The sequence below is a fragment of the Oncorhynchus nerka genome, linkage group LG11 (assembly GCF_034236695.1).
Source record: "Oncorhynchus nerka isolate Pitt River linkage group LG11, Oner_Uvic_2.0, whole genome shotgun sequence".
Classification (NCBI taxonomy): domain Eukaryota; kingdom Metazoa; phylum Chordata; class Actinopteri; order Salmoniformes; family Salmonidae; genus Oncorhynchus; species Oncorhynchus nerka.
In genome coordinates this window covers 5,256,938-5,274,146 of record NC_088406.1, presented here as the reverse complement: position 1 = coordinate 5,274,146, position 17,209 = coordinate 5,256,938, and the positions used below count along the sequence as shown (strand labels likewise).

Genomic DNA, 17,209 nt, shown 5'->3' with positions numbered 1-17,209 from the left:
CCAACCCTGGTCCTAAAGTAGTGCACTATATATGGAATAGGGTGCATGCCCTGGTCCTAAAGTAGTGCACTATATATGGAATAAGGTGCCAGCCCTGGTCCTAAAGTAGTGCACTATATATGGAATAGGGTGCCAGCCCTGGTCCTAAAGTAGTGCACTATATAGGGAATAGGGTGCCAGCCCTGGTCCTAAAGTAGTGCACTATATATGGAATAGGGTGCCAGCCCTGGTCTAAAGTAGTGCACTATATATGGAATAGGGTGCCAGCCCTGGTCCTAAAGTAGTGCACTATATATGGAATAGGGTGCCAACCCTGGTCCTAATGTAGTGCACTATATATGGAATAGGGTGCCTGCCCTGGTCCTAAAGTAGTGCACTATATATGGAATAGGGTGCCAGCCCTGGTCTAAAGTAGTGCACTATATATGGAATAGGGTGCCTGCCCTGGTCCTAAAGTAGTGCACTATATAGGGAATAGGGTGCCAGCCCTGGTCCTAAAGTAGTGCACTATATATGGAATAGGGTGCCAGCCCTGGTCTAAAGTAGTGCACTATATATGGAATAGGGTGCCAGCCCTGGTCCTAAAGTAGTGCACTATATATGGAATAGGGTGCCAACCCTGGTCCTAATGTAGTGCACTATATATGGAATAGGGTGCCTGCCCTGGTCCTAAAGTAGTGCACTATATATGGAATAGGGTGCCAGCCCTGGTCTAAAGTAGTGCACTATATATGGAATAGGGTGCCTGCCCTGGTCCTAAAGTAGTGCACTATATATGGAATAGGGTGCCAGTCCTGGTCCTAAAGTAGTGCACTATATAGGGAATAGGGTGCCAGCCCTGGTCCTAAAGTAGTGCACTATATATGGAATAGGGTGCCAGCCCTGGTCCTAAAGTAGTGCACTATATATGGAATAGGGTGCCTGCCCTGGTCCTAAAGTAGCGCACTACATAGGGAATAGGGTGCCATTTGGCATATCATCTGTACGTACCAGACAGCGCGCTGTAATCAGTTAGCCCTGGTCGCATGGCCTAGGAACCTGTGCTAATTGTTAATTAGCCAGATCAGCTGTTATATGATGATCTCGCTTTAATGGCTCATATTCATGACGGCTTAGAGAGACTCCGAGAAACATGACTCACGATGCCAAGCTTTTGTAGGGGTTGCAGAATAACGTGACAGAACATTCACATGTTGGGTGGCTGTCACAGAAATGGAGATTTAACTGTTACTAACACAGCAGATCAGTGCAGTGTAGTTTTACATTGTCAATGGATACTGTTTTCACGTATTGTTTTTCATCAGTTGTATAATTTAAAATAGAGTTTGTAAGGCAGAGAGAAAGGCTGTCCTAACTGTATATACAGATGGAATGTTGTCTTCTAATTGTGGTGGTGTTTTCTCATCAACATGTTGTTATGTTCCAGCTGTCAGAGACTCTGCAGATCCAGACTCCCGCGGTGCCCCCGGGGCAGTGCCAGCCGCCCCGCGTGGTGGGCAAGCCCAAGGCCAGAGAGGTGCAGCTACGTTGGGGTGAGTAGCTCTGCCATCCCCCCTGCCGACCTACACTACCACCCCTCTGTCACCATGCCGACCTACACTACCACCCCTCTGTCACCATGCCAACCTACACTACCACCCCTCTGTCACCATGCCAACCTACACTCCCACCCCTCTGTCACCATGCCAACCTACACTACCACCCCTCTGTCCTACACTACCACCCCTCTGTCACCATGCCAACCTGCACTACAACCACTATGTGTTTATGTGGGCATATTTTATTCTCTTTTCGTGCCAAGGAATAACTGGCTTTAATATTATATATGCTATTTTAGCAGACACATTGTGTTGGGGGAGTTTGTTGTCAAGCTGTCTGTTGTCAGGCTGTCTGTTACCTGAAGCCAGAGTGTTGTCAAGCTGTCTGTTGTCAAGCTGTCTGTTGTCAGGCTGTCTGTTACCTGAAGACAGAGTGTTGTCAAGCTGTCTGTTGTCAAGCTGTCTGTTGTCAAGCTGTCTGTTGTCAAGCTGTCTGTTGCCAAGCTGTCTGTTGTCAAGCTGTCGGTTGTCAAGCTGTCTGTTGTCAAGCTGTCTGTTGTCAAGCTGTCTGTTGCCAAGCTGTCTGTTGTCAAGCTGTCGGTTGTCAAGCTGTCTGTTGTCAAGCTGTCTGTTGTCAAGCTGTCTGTTGTCAAGCTGTCTGTTGTCAAGCTGTCGGTTGTCAAGCTGTCTGTTGTCAAGCTGTCGGTTGTCAAGCTGTCTGTTGTCAAGCTGTCTGTTGTCAAGCTGTCTGTTGTCAAGCTGTCTGTTGTCAAGCTGTCTGTTGTCAGGCTGTCTGTTACCTGAAGACAGAGTGTTGTCAAGCTGTCTGTTGTCAAGCTGTCTGTTGTCAAGCTGTCTGTTGTCAAGCTGTCTGTTGTCAAGCTGTCTGTTGTCAAGCTGTCTGTTGTCAAGCTGTCTGTTGCCAAGCTGTCTGTTGTCAAGCTGTCGGTTGTCAAGCTGTCTGTTGTCAAGCTGTCTGTTGTCAAGCTGTCTGTTGTCAAGCTGTCTGTTGTCAAGCTGTCTGTTGTCAAGCTGTCTGTTGTCAAGCTGTCGGTTGTCAAGCTGTCTGTTGTCAAGCTGTCTGTTGTCAAGCTGTCTGTTGTCAAGCTGTCTGTTGTCAAGCTGTCTGTTGTCAAGCTGTCTGTTGTCAAGCTGTCTGTTGTCAAGCTGTCTGTTGTCAAGCTGTCTGTTGTCAAGCTGTCGGTTGTCAAGCTGTCGGTTGTCAAGCTGTCGGTTGTCAAGCTGTCTGTTGCCAAGCTGTCGGTTGTCAAGCTGTCTGTTGCCTGGCCAACGCTAATTTTGTTGTTGATCATTGTAATTATATGTGCTGCTATTTAATGTATCGTCGTAAATTAGCATAATCTGGAATGTGGAAAATGAAATAAACGAATTGGTATACGTGTGTCTCTCCCAGGACCGCCGTGTGTGGGCGGCGGCAGCCCGGTGTCGGTCTATAGTGTGGAGGTGTGTGGCGCTGGTCCTCAGGGGTCAACAGGTCAAGAGGAGGTCAGGGAGGTGTACCAAGGTTCGGAGGTCGACTGCACCGTGGGTAGTCTGCTGCCGGGACGGACGTACAGCTTCCGCCTTCGGGCCGCCAACAAGGCTGGGGTGAGACGACGACTTGTTTTACCCCTTGCATGCTGGGAAAACTGAACTCAACTCTGTTGGTTCATTCAATGACACACGATAGTCTTGGTCAGTGTGTAGGTTTGATTAAATACGTTTCAAGAGTGAACAAAAAAAAAGGTGAATTTAGTCTTTTTCTGAATCTCTCCTCCATATTTCCTCAGTTCCTGTAAGTTGTGTCACTAAAGAAAGTGTGTTTGACTGTCCCCGTCTAATGAGTGTGTGTATTTTGGTTGTGTGTGTCTCAGTACGGACCCTTGTCAGAGCATTGTGAGGTGACCATGGGCCCCGGGGCTCCAGAGCCCTGTAAGGCCCCTCACATCACCTGCAAGTCTCCTACTGTGGCTGTGGTCAGCTGGGAGGTAGGCACACAACACCTGGGACTTCTGTTCTATAACATGAAGTCATCCTGTTAAATCAAAATTGGACGTTTTGTCCGTGTTGAACCAACCAATCAATGGATCCCATCGTGTTTAACAGTCTCACCACCTGCTCCTCTGTTTTCTCCCCTCCCCAGGCTCCAGCGTGTAACGGGGGGGTCGTCTCAGAGTACCGTGTGGAGTGGGGGGCAGCGGAGGGCACCATGCAGGTGTGTTTCAGCGGTGCCAGCGGTGCCAGCCTCGCCCACGAGGTCAAGGGACTGCTGCCCGCCACCAACTACTTCTGCCGGGTCCAGGTGAGTCCAGCTTTCGGTTACTATAACGTACTCCTTTCTATCTACAGGTGAGTCCAGACGGCAGAAAGGTTACGCGGTACGATCTCCCTGTCACAAGTAGTGCTGACCGCACAAAACTATATTATTTTGATACTGAGATGCCGATACGATATGTATGTGATAACTCGCGATTCTATGTTTCAAGCATATTGCTGACCATATTTCTGCTGCGGAGAGACGACAGAGAGAGAGGGAGAGACGACAGAGAGAGAGAGAGAGGGAGAGACGACAGAGAGAGAGAGAGAGAGAGAGAGAGAGACGACAGACAGAGAGAGAGAGAGAGACAGAGAGAGAGAGAGAGACGACAGAGAGAGAGAGAGAGAGACGACAGAGAGGAGAGAGAGAGACGACAGAGAGGAGAGAGAGAGACGACAGAGAGGAGAGAGAGAGACGACAGAGGAGAGAGAGACGACAGAGAGGAGAGAGAGAGACGACAGAGAGGAGAGAGAGAGACGACAGAGAGACGACAGAGAGGAGAGAGAGAGACACAGAGAGGAGAGAGAGAGAGACGACAGAGAGGAGAGAGAGAGACGACAGAGAGGAGAGAGAGAGAGACGACAGAGAGAGAGAGAGAGAGAGAGACGACAGAGAGGAGAGAGAGAGAGACGACAGAGAGGAGAGAGAGAGAGACGACAGAGAGGAGAGAGAGAGAGACGACAGAGAGGAGAGAGAGAGACGACAGAGAGGAGAGAGAGAGAGACGACAGAGAGGAGAGAGAGAGAGACGACAGAGAGGAGAGAGAGAGAGACGACAGAGAGGAGAGAGAGAGAGAGACGACAGAGAGGAGAGAGAGAGAGACGACAGAGAGGAGAGAGAGAGAGACGACAGAGAGGAGAGAGAGAGAGACGACAGAGAGGAGAGAGAGAGAGACGACAGAGAGGAGAGAGAGAGAGACGACAGAGAGGAGAGAGAGAGAGACGACAGAGAGGAGAGAGAGAGAGACGACAGAGAGGAGAGAGAGAGAGACGACAGAGAGGAGAGAGAGAGAGGAGAGAGAGAGAGAGAGAGAGGAGAGAGAGAGAGGAGAGAGAGAGAGGAGAGAGAGAGAGGAGAGAGAGAGAGGAGAGAGAGAGAGAGAGAGAGAGAGAGAGAGAGAGAGAGAGAGAGAGGAGAGAGAGAGACGACAGAGAGGAGAGAGAGAGAGAGAGAGAGAGACAGAGAGGAGAGAGAGAGAGAGAGAGAGAGGAGAGAGAGAGAGAGAGAGAGAGAGAGAGAGAGACAGAGAGGAGAGAGAGAGACGACAGAGAGGAGAGAGAGAGAGACGACAGAGAGGAGAGAGAGAGAGCGACAGAGAGGAGAGAGAGAGACGACAGAGAGGAGAGAGAGAGACGACAGAGAGGAGAGAGAGAGACGACAGAGAGGAGAGAGAGAGACGACAGAGAGGAGAGAGAGAGACGACAGAGAGGAGAGAGAGAGACGACAGAGAGGAGAGAGAGAGACGACAGAGAGGAGAGAGAGAGACGACAGAGAGGAGAGAGAGAGAGACGACAGAGAGGAGAGAGAGAGAGACGACAGAGAGGAGAGAGAGAGAGACGACAGAGAGGAGAGAGAGAGAGAGAGAGACGACAGAGAGAGAGAGAGAGAGACGACAGAGAGGAGAGAGAGAGAGACGACAGAGAGGAGAGAGAGAGACGACAGAGAGGAGAGAGAGAGACGACAGAGAGGAGAGAGAGAGAGAGAGACAGAGAGAGAGAGAGAGGAGAGACGACAGAGAGAGAGAGAGGAGAGAGAGAGAGAGAGAGGAGAGACGACAGAGAGAGGGAGAGAGAGGGAGGGAGGGAGAGAGAGAGAGAGCCATGTGAAAATGAGTTTTGATCAGTCAGGGAAATTAAAGTGCTGAAAACACGTTGGTTAACTAACAAGCTATAGAACAGGCTATAAAACAAGCTATAGAACAAGCTATAGAACAAGCTACAGAACAAGCTATAGAACAAGCTATAGAACAGGCTATAAAACAAGCTATAGAACAAGCTGGAGAACAAGCTATAGAACAAGCTATAAAACAAGCTATAGAACAAGCTATAGAACAAGCTATAGAACAAGCTACAGAACAAGCTACAGAACAAGCTACAGAACAAGCTACAGAACAAGCTATAAAACAAGCTATAAAACAAGCTATAGAACAAGCTATAGAACAAGCTATAGAACAAGCTATAAAACAAGCTACAAAACAAGCTACGGAACAAGCTACGGAACAAGCTACGGAACAAGCTACGGAACAAGCTACGGAACAAGCTACAGAACAAGCTACAGAACAAGCTACAGAACAAGCTACAGAACAAGCTATAGAACAAGCTATAGAACAAGCTACAGAATAAGCTATAGAACAAGCTACAGAACAAGCTATAGAACTAAATATAGGGGAGATTTCGTCCCAGGTCCAGCTGACTAGCGCTACTCAACGCTACCTACAGGAGCAATGAAACAAACTTAGTGGCTTTCTCAATGAGTAGTGTGCGGAGAGTAGTGTGCGGAGAGTAGTGTGCAGAGAGGAGTGTGCAGAGAGGAGTGTGCAGAGAGGAGTTAATCTGGTGTTGTATTAAAGATATCTCCTCTACACCAGGGTAATCTGGTGTTGTATTAAAGATATCTCCTCTACACCAGGGTAATCTGGTGTTGTATTAAAGATATCTCCTCTACACCAGGGTAATCTGGTGTTGTATTAAAGATATCTCCTCTACACCAGGGTAATCTGGTGTTGTATTAAAGATATCTCCTCTACACCAGGGTAATCTGGTGTTGTATTAAAGATATCTCCTCTACACCAGGGTAATCTGGTGTTGTATTAAAGATATCTCCTCTACACCAGGGTAATCTGGTGTGTTGTATTAAAGATATCTCCTCTACACCAGGGTAATCTGGTGTTGTATTAAAGATATCTCCTCTACACCAGGGTAATCTGGTGTGTTGTATTAAAGATATCTCCTCTACACCAGGGTAATCTGGTGTTGTATTAAAGATATCTCCTCTACACCAGGGTAATCTGGTGTGTTGTATTAAAGATATCTCCTCTACACCAGGGTAATCTGGTGTTGTATTAAAGATATCTCCTCTACACCAGGGTAATCTGGTGTTGTATTAAAGATATCTCCTCTACACCAGGGTAATCTGGTGTGTTGTATTAAAGATATCTCCTCTACACCAGGGTAATCTGGTGTTGTATTAAAGATATCTCTGTCAGTTGACTGTCTTCTAACCAGCTAACACGTCAAGCATTCCCCAAAAAGGTCTGTTAGTTGACTGTCTTCCACCCTCACAGGATTCAGACTTCATTCTGCCTCCATTTACAGGCCGTGTTTTAAACAGTCTGTTTTAAATGTAAAAAAATATTATTATTTTATTTTAAAGTGTTACTTATCTTGATTAGATAAGTATTCACACCCCTGAGTCAATACATGTTAGAATCATCATTGGCAGTGATTACAGCTGTGAGTCTTTCTGGGTAAGTCTCTAAGAGCTTTCCACACCTGGATTGTAAAATATTTGCCCATTTTTCTTTATAAAATTATACAAACTCTCTCAAATTGGTTGTTGTTCACCTCGATTTAATTCATTTTATATTCAGGCGGTAACACAACGAAGGTGGAATCAGTTAAGGAGTGTGAATATTTTATTAAAGCACTGTATTTTTGGACATAAAATCACCAGGAAATGAGCTCAGTGGTTTTATTTTAGGAAATCGGTTCCGACGCACAAATAGAGATTTGTAATCTTATCCCAATTTTAATCAAGGTTGGAAATGATTTTGTTTTTCTCAAATACTATATCTGTTTGGGATTGTTGCGGTCAATTTGCATTTTCCAAATTATTTATGACCATGTTCAGGCCCCCGGCCTTCCTCTCAAGAAAAAATAGTTCCTTTTGCTAAATGTGATTGGGGACCCCTGATCTACAGAGAATGTGAGGCACCACACAGTGTGTAGTTGGAGGAGGCAGAGCTGGAGAATGGTGTACACTCACTACCACCTAGTGGTCAGAAGTGGTCATTACAACTATACATTTGGTTCCCTAGCTGCTAAGGATAGACAACACCCAAGGCACAGATACACTATGTGGCCAAAGCTATGTTGACACCTGCTGGTCACACATCTCATTACAAAATCATGGTCATTAATATAGAGTTGGTACCCCCCCCCCCCCCCCTTTGCTGCTATAACAGCCTCCACTCTTCTGGGAAGGCTTTCCACTAGATGTTGGAACATTGCTGTAGGGACTTGCTTCCATTCAGCCACAAGAGCATTAGTGAGGTTGGGAACACTGATGTTGGGGGTGATTAGGCCTGGCTCGCAAGTCGGTGTTCCAATTCATCCCAAAGGTGTTCGATGGGGTTGAGGTCAGGACTCTGTGCAGGCTAGTATGGTTCTTCAAACACCGATCTTGACAAACCATTTCTGTATGGGCCTCGCTTTGTGCACGGAGGGGCATTTTCATGCTGAAAACAGGAAAGGTTCATCCCCAGACTGTTGCCACAATGTTGGAAGCACAGAATCGTCTAGAATGTCATTGTAGGCTGTAGCGTTAAGATTTCCCTTCACTGGATCTAAGGAGCCTAACCCGAACCATGAAAAACAGCCCCACACTATTATTCCTCCTCCACCAAACTTTACAGTTGGCCCTATGCATTGGGGCAAATAGTGTTCTCCTGGCATCCGCCAAAGCCAGATTCTTCCGTCGGACTGCCAGATGGTGAAGGGTGATTCATCACTCCAAACAACGCGTTTCCACTGCTCCAGAGTCCAATGGCGCTGAGCTTTACACCACTCCAGTCGACGCTTGGCATTGGGCATGGGGATCTTAGGCTTGTGTGCTGCTGCTCGGCCACGGAAACCCATTTCATGAAGCTCCCGACGAACAGTTACTGTGCTGATGTTGCTTCCAGAGGCAGTTTGGAACTTGGTAGGGAGTGTTGCAACCGAGGACAGAGGATTTTTAACAAACTTCTGTTTTTTCGTTCTGAGCTTGTGTGGCCTACCACTTTGCGGCTGAGCCATTGTTGCTCCGAGATATTTCCACTTCACAATAACAGCACTTACAGTTAACCGGGGCAGCTCTAGCAGGGCAGACATGTGACTCGTAGGAAAGGTGTGACGGTGCCACGTTGAAAGTCACTGAGCTCTTCAGTAAGGGCCATTCTACAGCCAATGTTTGTCTATGGAGATTGCATGGCGGTGTACTCGAGTTTATACACCTGTCAGCAACGGGTGTGGCTGAAATGGCTCGAATCCACTCATTTGAAGGGGTGTCCACATACTTTTTGTATATATATATAATGTAGCTAGTATCTTCCGATTACATCAACCCAAATCCAGGGAAAAGTAGGAAACTGACAGTGTCCTGTGAAAACATAATCCTAGTTGTCACATTCTGAAGACAGACTCCATTAAGAGCCTGTGTTTCTTCTGTAACAAATCATCTCTCTCATCTCCAGGCTGTGAACGTGGCTGGTGTAGGTCTGTTCAGTGAGGCTGTCCTCTGTCAAACTCCTCCTTCTGTACCTGCGGCCGTCAGCAGCGTCCATGCCCTCAAAGAGGCGGAGCTACGGGGATACCACACCTCCACAGACCAGGAGGAAGAGGAGGAGGAAGATGGACCCCCCACGCCTCCTCTCTACTCCCCCTCCACTTGTCTAGGTCAGTTTGGTTTGTAATTGTTTTGTTTGTCTTGTTAAATGTTGTAAAGCCTCATTGGGGCCATTTAAAAATATATATATACAGAACCAGTCAAAAGTTTGGACACCTACTCATTCAAGGGTTTTCTCTTTATTTTTGTTATTTTCTACATTGTAGAATAATAGTGAAGACATCAACACTATGAAATAACACATATGGAGTCATGTAGTAACTAAAAAAAAAGTGTTAAACAAATCAACATATATTTTATATTTGAGATTCTTCAAAGTAGCCACCCTTTGCCTTAATGACAGCTTTGCATTCTCTCAACCAGCTTCATGAGGTAGAGCACCTGGAATGCATTTCAATGAACAGGTGTGCCTTTGTTAAAAGTTCCTTTGTGGAATTTAGTTGTGTTGTGACAAGGTAGGGGTGGTATACAGAAGATAATTGGTAAAAAAGTCCATATTATGGCAAGAAGCTCAAATAACCAAAGAGAAATGACATTCCATCATTACTTTAAGACGTGAAGGTCAGTCAATACTTATTTTCCACCATAATTTGCAAATAAATTCATTAAAAATCCTACAATGTGATTTTCTGGATTTTTTTCTTCCCATTTTGTCTGTCATAGTTGAAGTGAACCTATGATGAAAATTACAGGCATCTCTCATCTTTTTAAGTGGGAGAACTTGCACAATTGGTGGCTGACTAAATACTTTTTTTGCCCCACTGTATGTGTTATTTCATAGTTGTGATGTCTTCACTATTATTCTACAATGTAGAAAATAGTAAAAATAAAGAACAACCATTGAATGAGTAGGTGTGTCCAAACGTTTGACTGGCACTATATATTTATATCCCAATGCCCCAGGGCAGTGATTGGGGACATTGCCCTGTGTGTCTGGTCACTAAATATCCCATGGCCCTTATCGTAAGAGGAGGGGTGTTAACCCTGGTGTCCTGACTAAATTCCCAAGCTGTCCCTCATACCATCACGGTCACCTAATCATCCCCAGCATCCGATTGGTTCATTCCTCTCCCCTGTAACTATTCCCCAGGTCGTTGCTATAAATGAGAATGTGTTTCTCAGTCAGTTTAGCTGGTTAAATAAGGGTTTAAGAAAACATTTATCTGTGTCGAGAGGTGTTGTTGCAGACGTTCCCAAAGTAACTGGGAAACAGTTAATTGAATTGAAATGGGATTGAGAAGCATATATATATATATATATAATATTGTAATTGTTGTTATTATTGTAGCTGTTGGTTGGGAGCCGCCCTGCGACCACGGGGCTGAGATCTCCTCCTACCTCATAGACCTGGGAGAGAGACAGTCCATCTCTGTCGGACCAGTCACCAAGTATATCATTCAGCATCTGCAACCGGACACCAGCTACAGGTACACACACACACACACACACACACTACACCAGGTGTACACACAGGTACACACACACACACACTACACCAGGTGTACACACAGGTACACACACACACACTACACCAGCTACAGGTACACACTACACACACACTACACCAGGTGTACACACACACACACACACACACACACTACAACAGGTACACACACACTACACAAGGTACACACACACCTCACACACACACACACTACACCAGGTACACACACACACACACATACACACACACACACACACCACCACACACACACATCACACCACCACACACACACACACACACACTACACCAGGTACAGAGACACTCTGCCTCATACACACCTCTAAACCATCTCTCTGGCTCTCCTCCCTACATTTGTCTTTCTTCCTCTCCTCTCTCTGTAGGATTCGTATCCAGGCTCTGAATAACCTAGGATCAGGTCCCTTTAGCCACACCTTTAAGTTGAAGACCAAACCTCTCCCTCCCCAGCCCCCCCGGCTAGAGTGTACTGCGTTCAGCCACCAGACCCTCAGGCTGAAGTGGGGTGACGGACCGGCCAAGGCCACGCCCTCAGACGCCCTCCAGTACCAGCTGCAGACGGAGGACAAGAGAGGCAGGTTGGTAGCCTGGTAAAACCCTACAGTATCATTAGTACCAGCTGTAGACGGAGGACAAGAGAGGCAGGTTGGTAGCCTGGTAAAACCCTACAGTATCATTAGTACCAGCTGTAGACGGAGGACAAGAGAGGCAGGTTGGTAGCCTGGTAAAACCCTACAGTATCATTAGTACCAGCTGTAGCTGGAGGACAAGAGAGGCAGGTTGGTAGCCTGGTAAAACCCTACAGTATCATTAGTACCAGCTGTAGACGGAGGACAAGAGAGGCAGGTTGGTAGCCTGGTAAAACCCTACAGTATCATTAGTACCAGCTGTAGATGGAATCTCTGGATGGAAATATATGTTGATATGGTGCAGACAGGTGTAGATATGGTGCAGACAGGTGTAGATATGGTGCAGACAGGTGTAGATATGGTGCAGACAGGTGGTGATATGGTGCAGACAGGTGTTAATATGGTGCAGACAGGTGTCGATATGGTGCAGACAGGTGTTAATATGGTGCAGACAGGTGTAGATATGGTGCAGACAGGTGTAGATATGGTGCAGACAGGTGTAGATATGGTGCAGACAGGTGGTGATATGGTGCAGACAGGTGTTAATATGGTGCAGACAGGTGTTAATATGGTGCAGACAGGTGTCGATATGGTGCAGACAGGTGTTAATATGGTGCAGACAGGTGTAGATATGGTGCAGACAGGTGTAGATATGGTGCAGACAGGTGGTGATATGGTGTCGATATGGTGCAGACAGGTGGTGATATGGTGTCGATATGGTGCAGACAGGTGTAGATATGGTGCAGACAGGTGGTGATATGGTGCAGACAGGTGTAGATATGGTGCAGACAGGTGTAGATATGGTGCAGACAGGTGTAGATATGGTGCAGACAGGTGGTGATATGGTGCAGACAGGTGTCGATATGGTGCAGACAGGTGTTAATATGGTGCAGACAGGTGTAGATATGGTGCAGACAGGTGTTGATATGGTGCAGACAGGTGGTTATATGGTGCAGACAGGTGTTGATATGGTGTCGATATGGTGCAGACAGGTGTCGATATGGTGCAGACAGGTGTCGATATGGTGCAGACAGGTGTAGATATGGTGCAGACAGGTGTAGATATGGTGCAGACAGGTGTCGATATGGTGCAGACAGGTGTCGATATGGTGCAGACAGGTGTCGATATGGTGCAGACAGGTGTAGATATGGTGCAGACAGGTGTAGATATGGTGCAGACAGGTGTAGATATGGTGTAGATATGGTGCAGACAGGTGTAGATATGGTGCAGACAGGTGTAGATATGGTGCAGACAGGTGTAGATATGGTGCAGACAGGTGTAGATATGGTGCAGACAGGTGTAGATATGGTGCAGACAGGTGTAGATATGGTGCAGACAGGTGTAGATATGGTGCAGACAGGTGGTGATATGGTGCAGACAGGTGGTGATATGGTGCAGACAGGTGTCGATATGGTGCAGACAGGTGTTAATATGGTGCAGACAGGTGTAGATATGGTGCAGACAGGTGTAGATATGGTGTTGATATGGTGCAGACAGGTGGTGATATGGTGCAGACAGGTGTTGATATGGTGTCGATATGGTGCAGACAGGTGTCGATATGGTGCAGACAGGTGTAGATATGGTGCAGACAGGTGTAGATATGGTGCAGACAGGTGTCGATATGGTGCAGACAGGTGTAGATATGGTGCAGACAGGTGTAGATATGGTGCAGACAGGTGTAGATATGGTGCAGACAGGTGTAGATATGGTGCAGACAGGTGTAGATATGGTGCAGACAGGTGTAGATATGGTGCAGACAGGTGTAGATATGGTGCAGACAGGTGTCGATATGGTGCAGACAGGTGTAGATATGGTGCAGACAGGTGTCAATATGGTGCAGACAGGTGTAGATATGGTGCAGACAGGTGTAGATATGGTGTTGATATGGTGCAGACAGGTGTTGATATGGTGCAGACAGGTGTCGATATGGTGCAGACAGGTGTCGATATGGTGCAGACAGGTGTCGATATGGTGCAGACAGGTGTCGATATGGTGCAGACAGGTGTCGATATGGTGCAGACAGGTGTCGATATGGTGCAGACAGGTGTCGATATGGTGCAGACAGGTGTCGATATGGTGCAGACAGGTGTCGATATGGTGCAGACAGGTGTAGATATGGTGCAGACAGGTGTCGATATGGTGCAGACAGGTGTCGATATGGTGCAGACAGGTGTCGATATGGTGCAGACAGGTGTCGATATGGTGCAGACTGGTTTTAGATATGGTGCGATATGGTGTTGATATGGTGCAGACAGGTGGTGATATGGTGTCGATATGGTGCAGACAGGTGTAGATATGGTGCAGACAGGTGTAGATATGGTGCAGACAGGTGTAGATATGGTGCAGACAGGTGTAGATATGGTGCAGACAGGTGTAGATATGGTGCAGACAGGTGGTGATATGGTGCAGACAGGTGTTGATATGGTGTTGATATGGCGCAGACAGGTGTAGATATGGTGCAGACAGGTGTAGATATGGTGCAGACAGGTGTCGATATGGTGCAGACAGGTGTCGATATGGTGCAGACAGGTGTCGATATGGTGCAGACAGGTGTCGATATGGTGCAGACAGGTGTAGATATGGTGCAGACAGGTGTAGATATGGTGCAGACAGGTGTAGATATGGTGCAGACAGGTGTAGATATGGTGCAGACAGGTGGTGATATGGTGCAGACAGGTGTCGATATGGTGCAGACAGGTGTTAATATGGTGCAGACAGGTGTAGATATGGTGCAGACAGGTGTAGATATGGTGTTGATATGGTGCAGACAGGTGGTGATATGGTGCAGACAGGTGTTGATATGGTGTCGATATGGTGCAGACAGGTGTCGATATGGTGCAGACAGGTGTAGATATGGTGCAGACAGGTGTAGATATGGTGCAGACAGGTGTCGATATGGTGCAGACAGGTGTCGATATGGTGCAGACAGGTGTCGATATGGTGCAGACAGGTGTCGATATGGTGCAGACAGGTGTCGATATGGTGCAGACAGGTGTCGATATGGTGCAGACAGGTGTAGATATGGTGCAGACAGGTGTAGATATGGTGCAGACAGGTGTAGATATGGTGCAGACAGGTGTAGATATGGTGCAGACAGGTGTAGATATGGTGCAGACAGGTGTAGATATGGTGCAGACAGGTGTAGATATGGTGCAGACAGGTGTAGATATGGTGTCGATATGGTGCAGACAGGTGTAGATATGGTGCAGACAGGTGTCGATATGGTGCAGACAGGTGTCGATATGGTGTTGATATGGTGCAGACAGGTGTTAATATGGTGCAGACAGGTGTAGATATGGTGCAGACAGGTGTTGATATGGTGTTGATATGGTGCAGACAGGTGTTGATATGGTGTTGATATGGTGTTAATATGCTGCAGACAGGTGTCGATATGGTGCAGACAGGTGTTAATATGGTGCAGACAGGTGTAGATATGGTGCAGACAGGTGTAGATATGGTGCAGACAGGTGGTGATATGGTGTCGATATGGTGCAGACAGGTGTAGATATGGTGCAGACAGGTGTAGATATGGTGCAGACAGGTGTAGATATGGTGCAGACAGGTGTAGATATGGTGCAGACAGGTATAGATATGGTGCAGACAGGTGTAGATATGGTGCAGACAGGTGGTGATATGGTGCAGACAGGTGGTGATATGGTGCAGACAGGTGTCAATATGGTGCAGACAGGTGTAGATATGGTGCAGACAGGTGTAGATATGGTGTTGATATGGTGCAGACAGGTGGTGATATGGTGCAGACAGGTGATGATATGGTGTCGATATGGTGCAGACAGGTGTCGATATGGTGCAGACAGGTGTCGATATGGTGCAGACAGGTGTCGATATGGTGCAGACAGGTGTCGATATGGTGCAGACAGGTGTAGATATGGTGCAGACAGGTGTAGATATGGTGCAGACAGGTGTAGATATGGTGCAGACAGGTGTAGATATGGTGCAGACAGGTGTAGATATGGTGCAGACAGGTGTAGATATGGTGCAGACAGGTGTAGATATGGTGCAGACAGGTGTAGATATGGTGCAGACAGGTATAGATATGGTGCAGACAGGTGTAGATATGGTGCAGACAGGTGTAGATATGGTGCAGACAGGTGTAGATATGGTGCAGACAGGTGTAGATATGGTGCAGACAGGTGTCGATATGGTGCAGACAGGTGTCGATATGGTGCAGACAGGTGTCGATATGGTGCAGACAGGTGTAGATATGGTGCAGACAGGTGTAGATATGGTGCAGACAGGTGTAGATATGGTGCAGACATGGTGCAGACAGGTGTCGATATGGTGCAGACAGGTGTCGATATGGTGCAGACAGGTGTCGATATGGTGCAGACAGGTGTCGATATGGTGCAGACAGGTGTCGATATGGTGCAGACAGGTGTCGATATGGTGCAGACAGGTGTCGATATGGTGTTGATATGGTGCAGACAGGTGGTGATATGGTGTCGATATGGTGCAGACAGGTGTAGATATGGTGCAGACAGGTGTAGATATGGTGCAGACAGGTGTAGATATGGTGCATGACAGGTGTAGATATGGTGCAGACAGGTGTAGATATGGTGCAGACAGGTGGTGATATGGTGCAGACAGGTGTTGATATGGTGTTGATATGGCGCAGACAGGTGTAGATATGGTGCAGACAGGTGTAGATATGGTGCAGACAGGTGGTGATATGGTGCAGACAGGTGGTGATATGGTGCAGACAGGTGTCGATATGGTGCAGACAGGTGTCAATATGGTGCAGACAGGTGTAGATATGGTGCAGACAGGTGTAGATATGGTGCAGACAGGTGTAGATATGGTGCAGACAGGTGTAGATATGGTGTTGATATGGTGCAGACAGGTGGTGATATGGTGTCGATATGGTGCAGACAGGTGTTGATATGGTGCAGACAGGTGGTGATATGGTGTTGATATGGTGCAGACAGGTGTAGATATGGTGCAGACATGTGTAGATATGGTGCAGACAGGTGTCGATATGGTGCAGACAGGTGTCGATATGGTGCAGACAGGTGTCGATATGGTGCAGACAGGTGTCGATATGGTGCAGACAGGTGTCGATATGGTGCAGACAGGTGTCGATATGGTGCAGACAGGTGTCGATATGGTGCAGACAGGTGTCGATATGGTGCAGACAGGTGTCGATATGGTGCAGACAGGTGTAGATATGGTGCAGACAGGTGTAGATATGGTGCAGACAGGTGAAGATATGGTGCAGACAGGTGTAGATATGGTGCAGACAGGTGTAGATATGGTGCAGACAGGTGTAGATATGGTGCAGACAGGTGTAGATATGGTGCAGACAGGTGTAGATATGGTGCAGACAGGTGTTGATATGGTGTTGATATGGTGCAGACAGGTGTTGATATGGTGTTGATATGGTGTTAATATGGTGCAGACAGGTGTCGATATGGTGCAGACAGGTGTCGATATGGTGCAGACAGGTGTCGATATGGTGCAGACAGGTGTCGATATGGTGCAGACAGGTGTCGATATGGTGCAGACAGGTGTCGATATGGTGCAGACAGGTGTCGATATGGTGAGACAGGTGTCGATATGGTGCAGACAGGTGTCGATATGGTGCAGACAGGTGTAGATATGGTGCAGACAGGTGTCGATATGGTGC

At 47.2% G+C, this 17,209-nt stretch overlaps 1 protein-coding gene across 1 annotated transcript in view; it reads left to right on the top strand.

The window, feature by feature from the left end:
- The window catches only part of fndc3a (fibronectin type III domain containing 3A), a 190,269-nt gene that overhangs the window by 154,326 nt on the left and 18,734 nt on the right, over positions 1-17,209 (top strand). Inside the window, 7 exon segments of the mRNA XM_065024164.1 lie at positions 1,427-1,532; positions 2,953-3,146; positions 3,413-3,526; positions 3,682-3,840; positions 9,308-9,509; positions 10,748-10,886; positions 11,305-11,517. Of these exon segments, the coding sequence (XP_064880236.1) occupies positions 1,427-1,532; positions 2,953-3,146; positions 3,413-3,526; positions 3,682-3,840; positions 9,308-9,509; positions 10,748-10,886; positions 11,305-11,517 (1,127 nt within the window).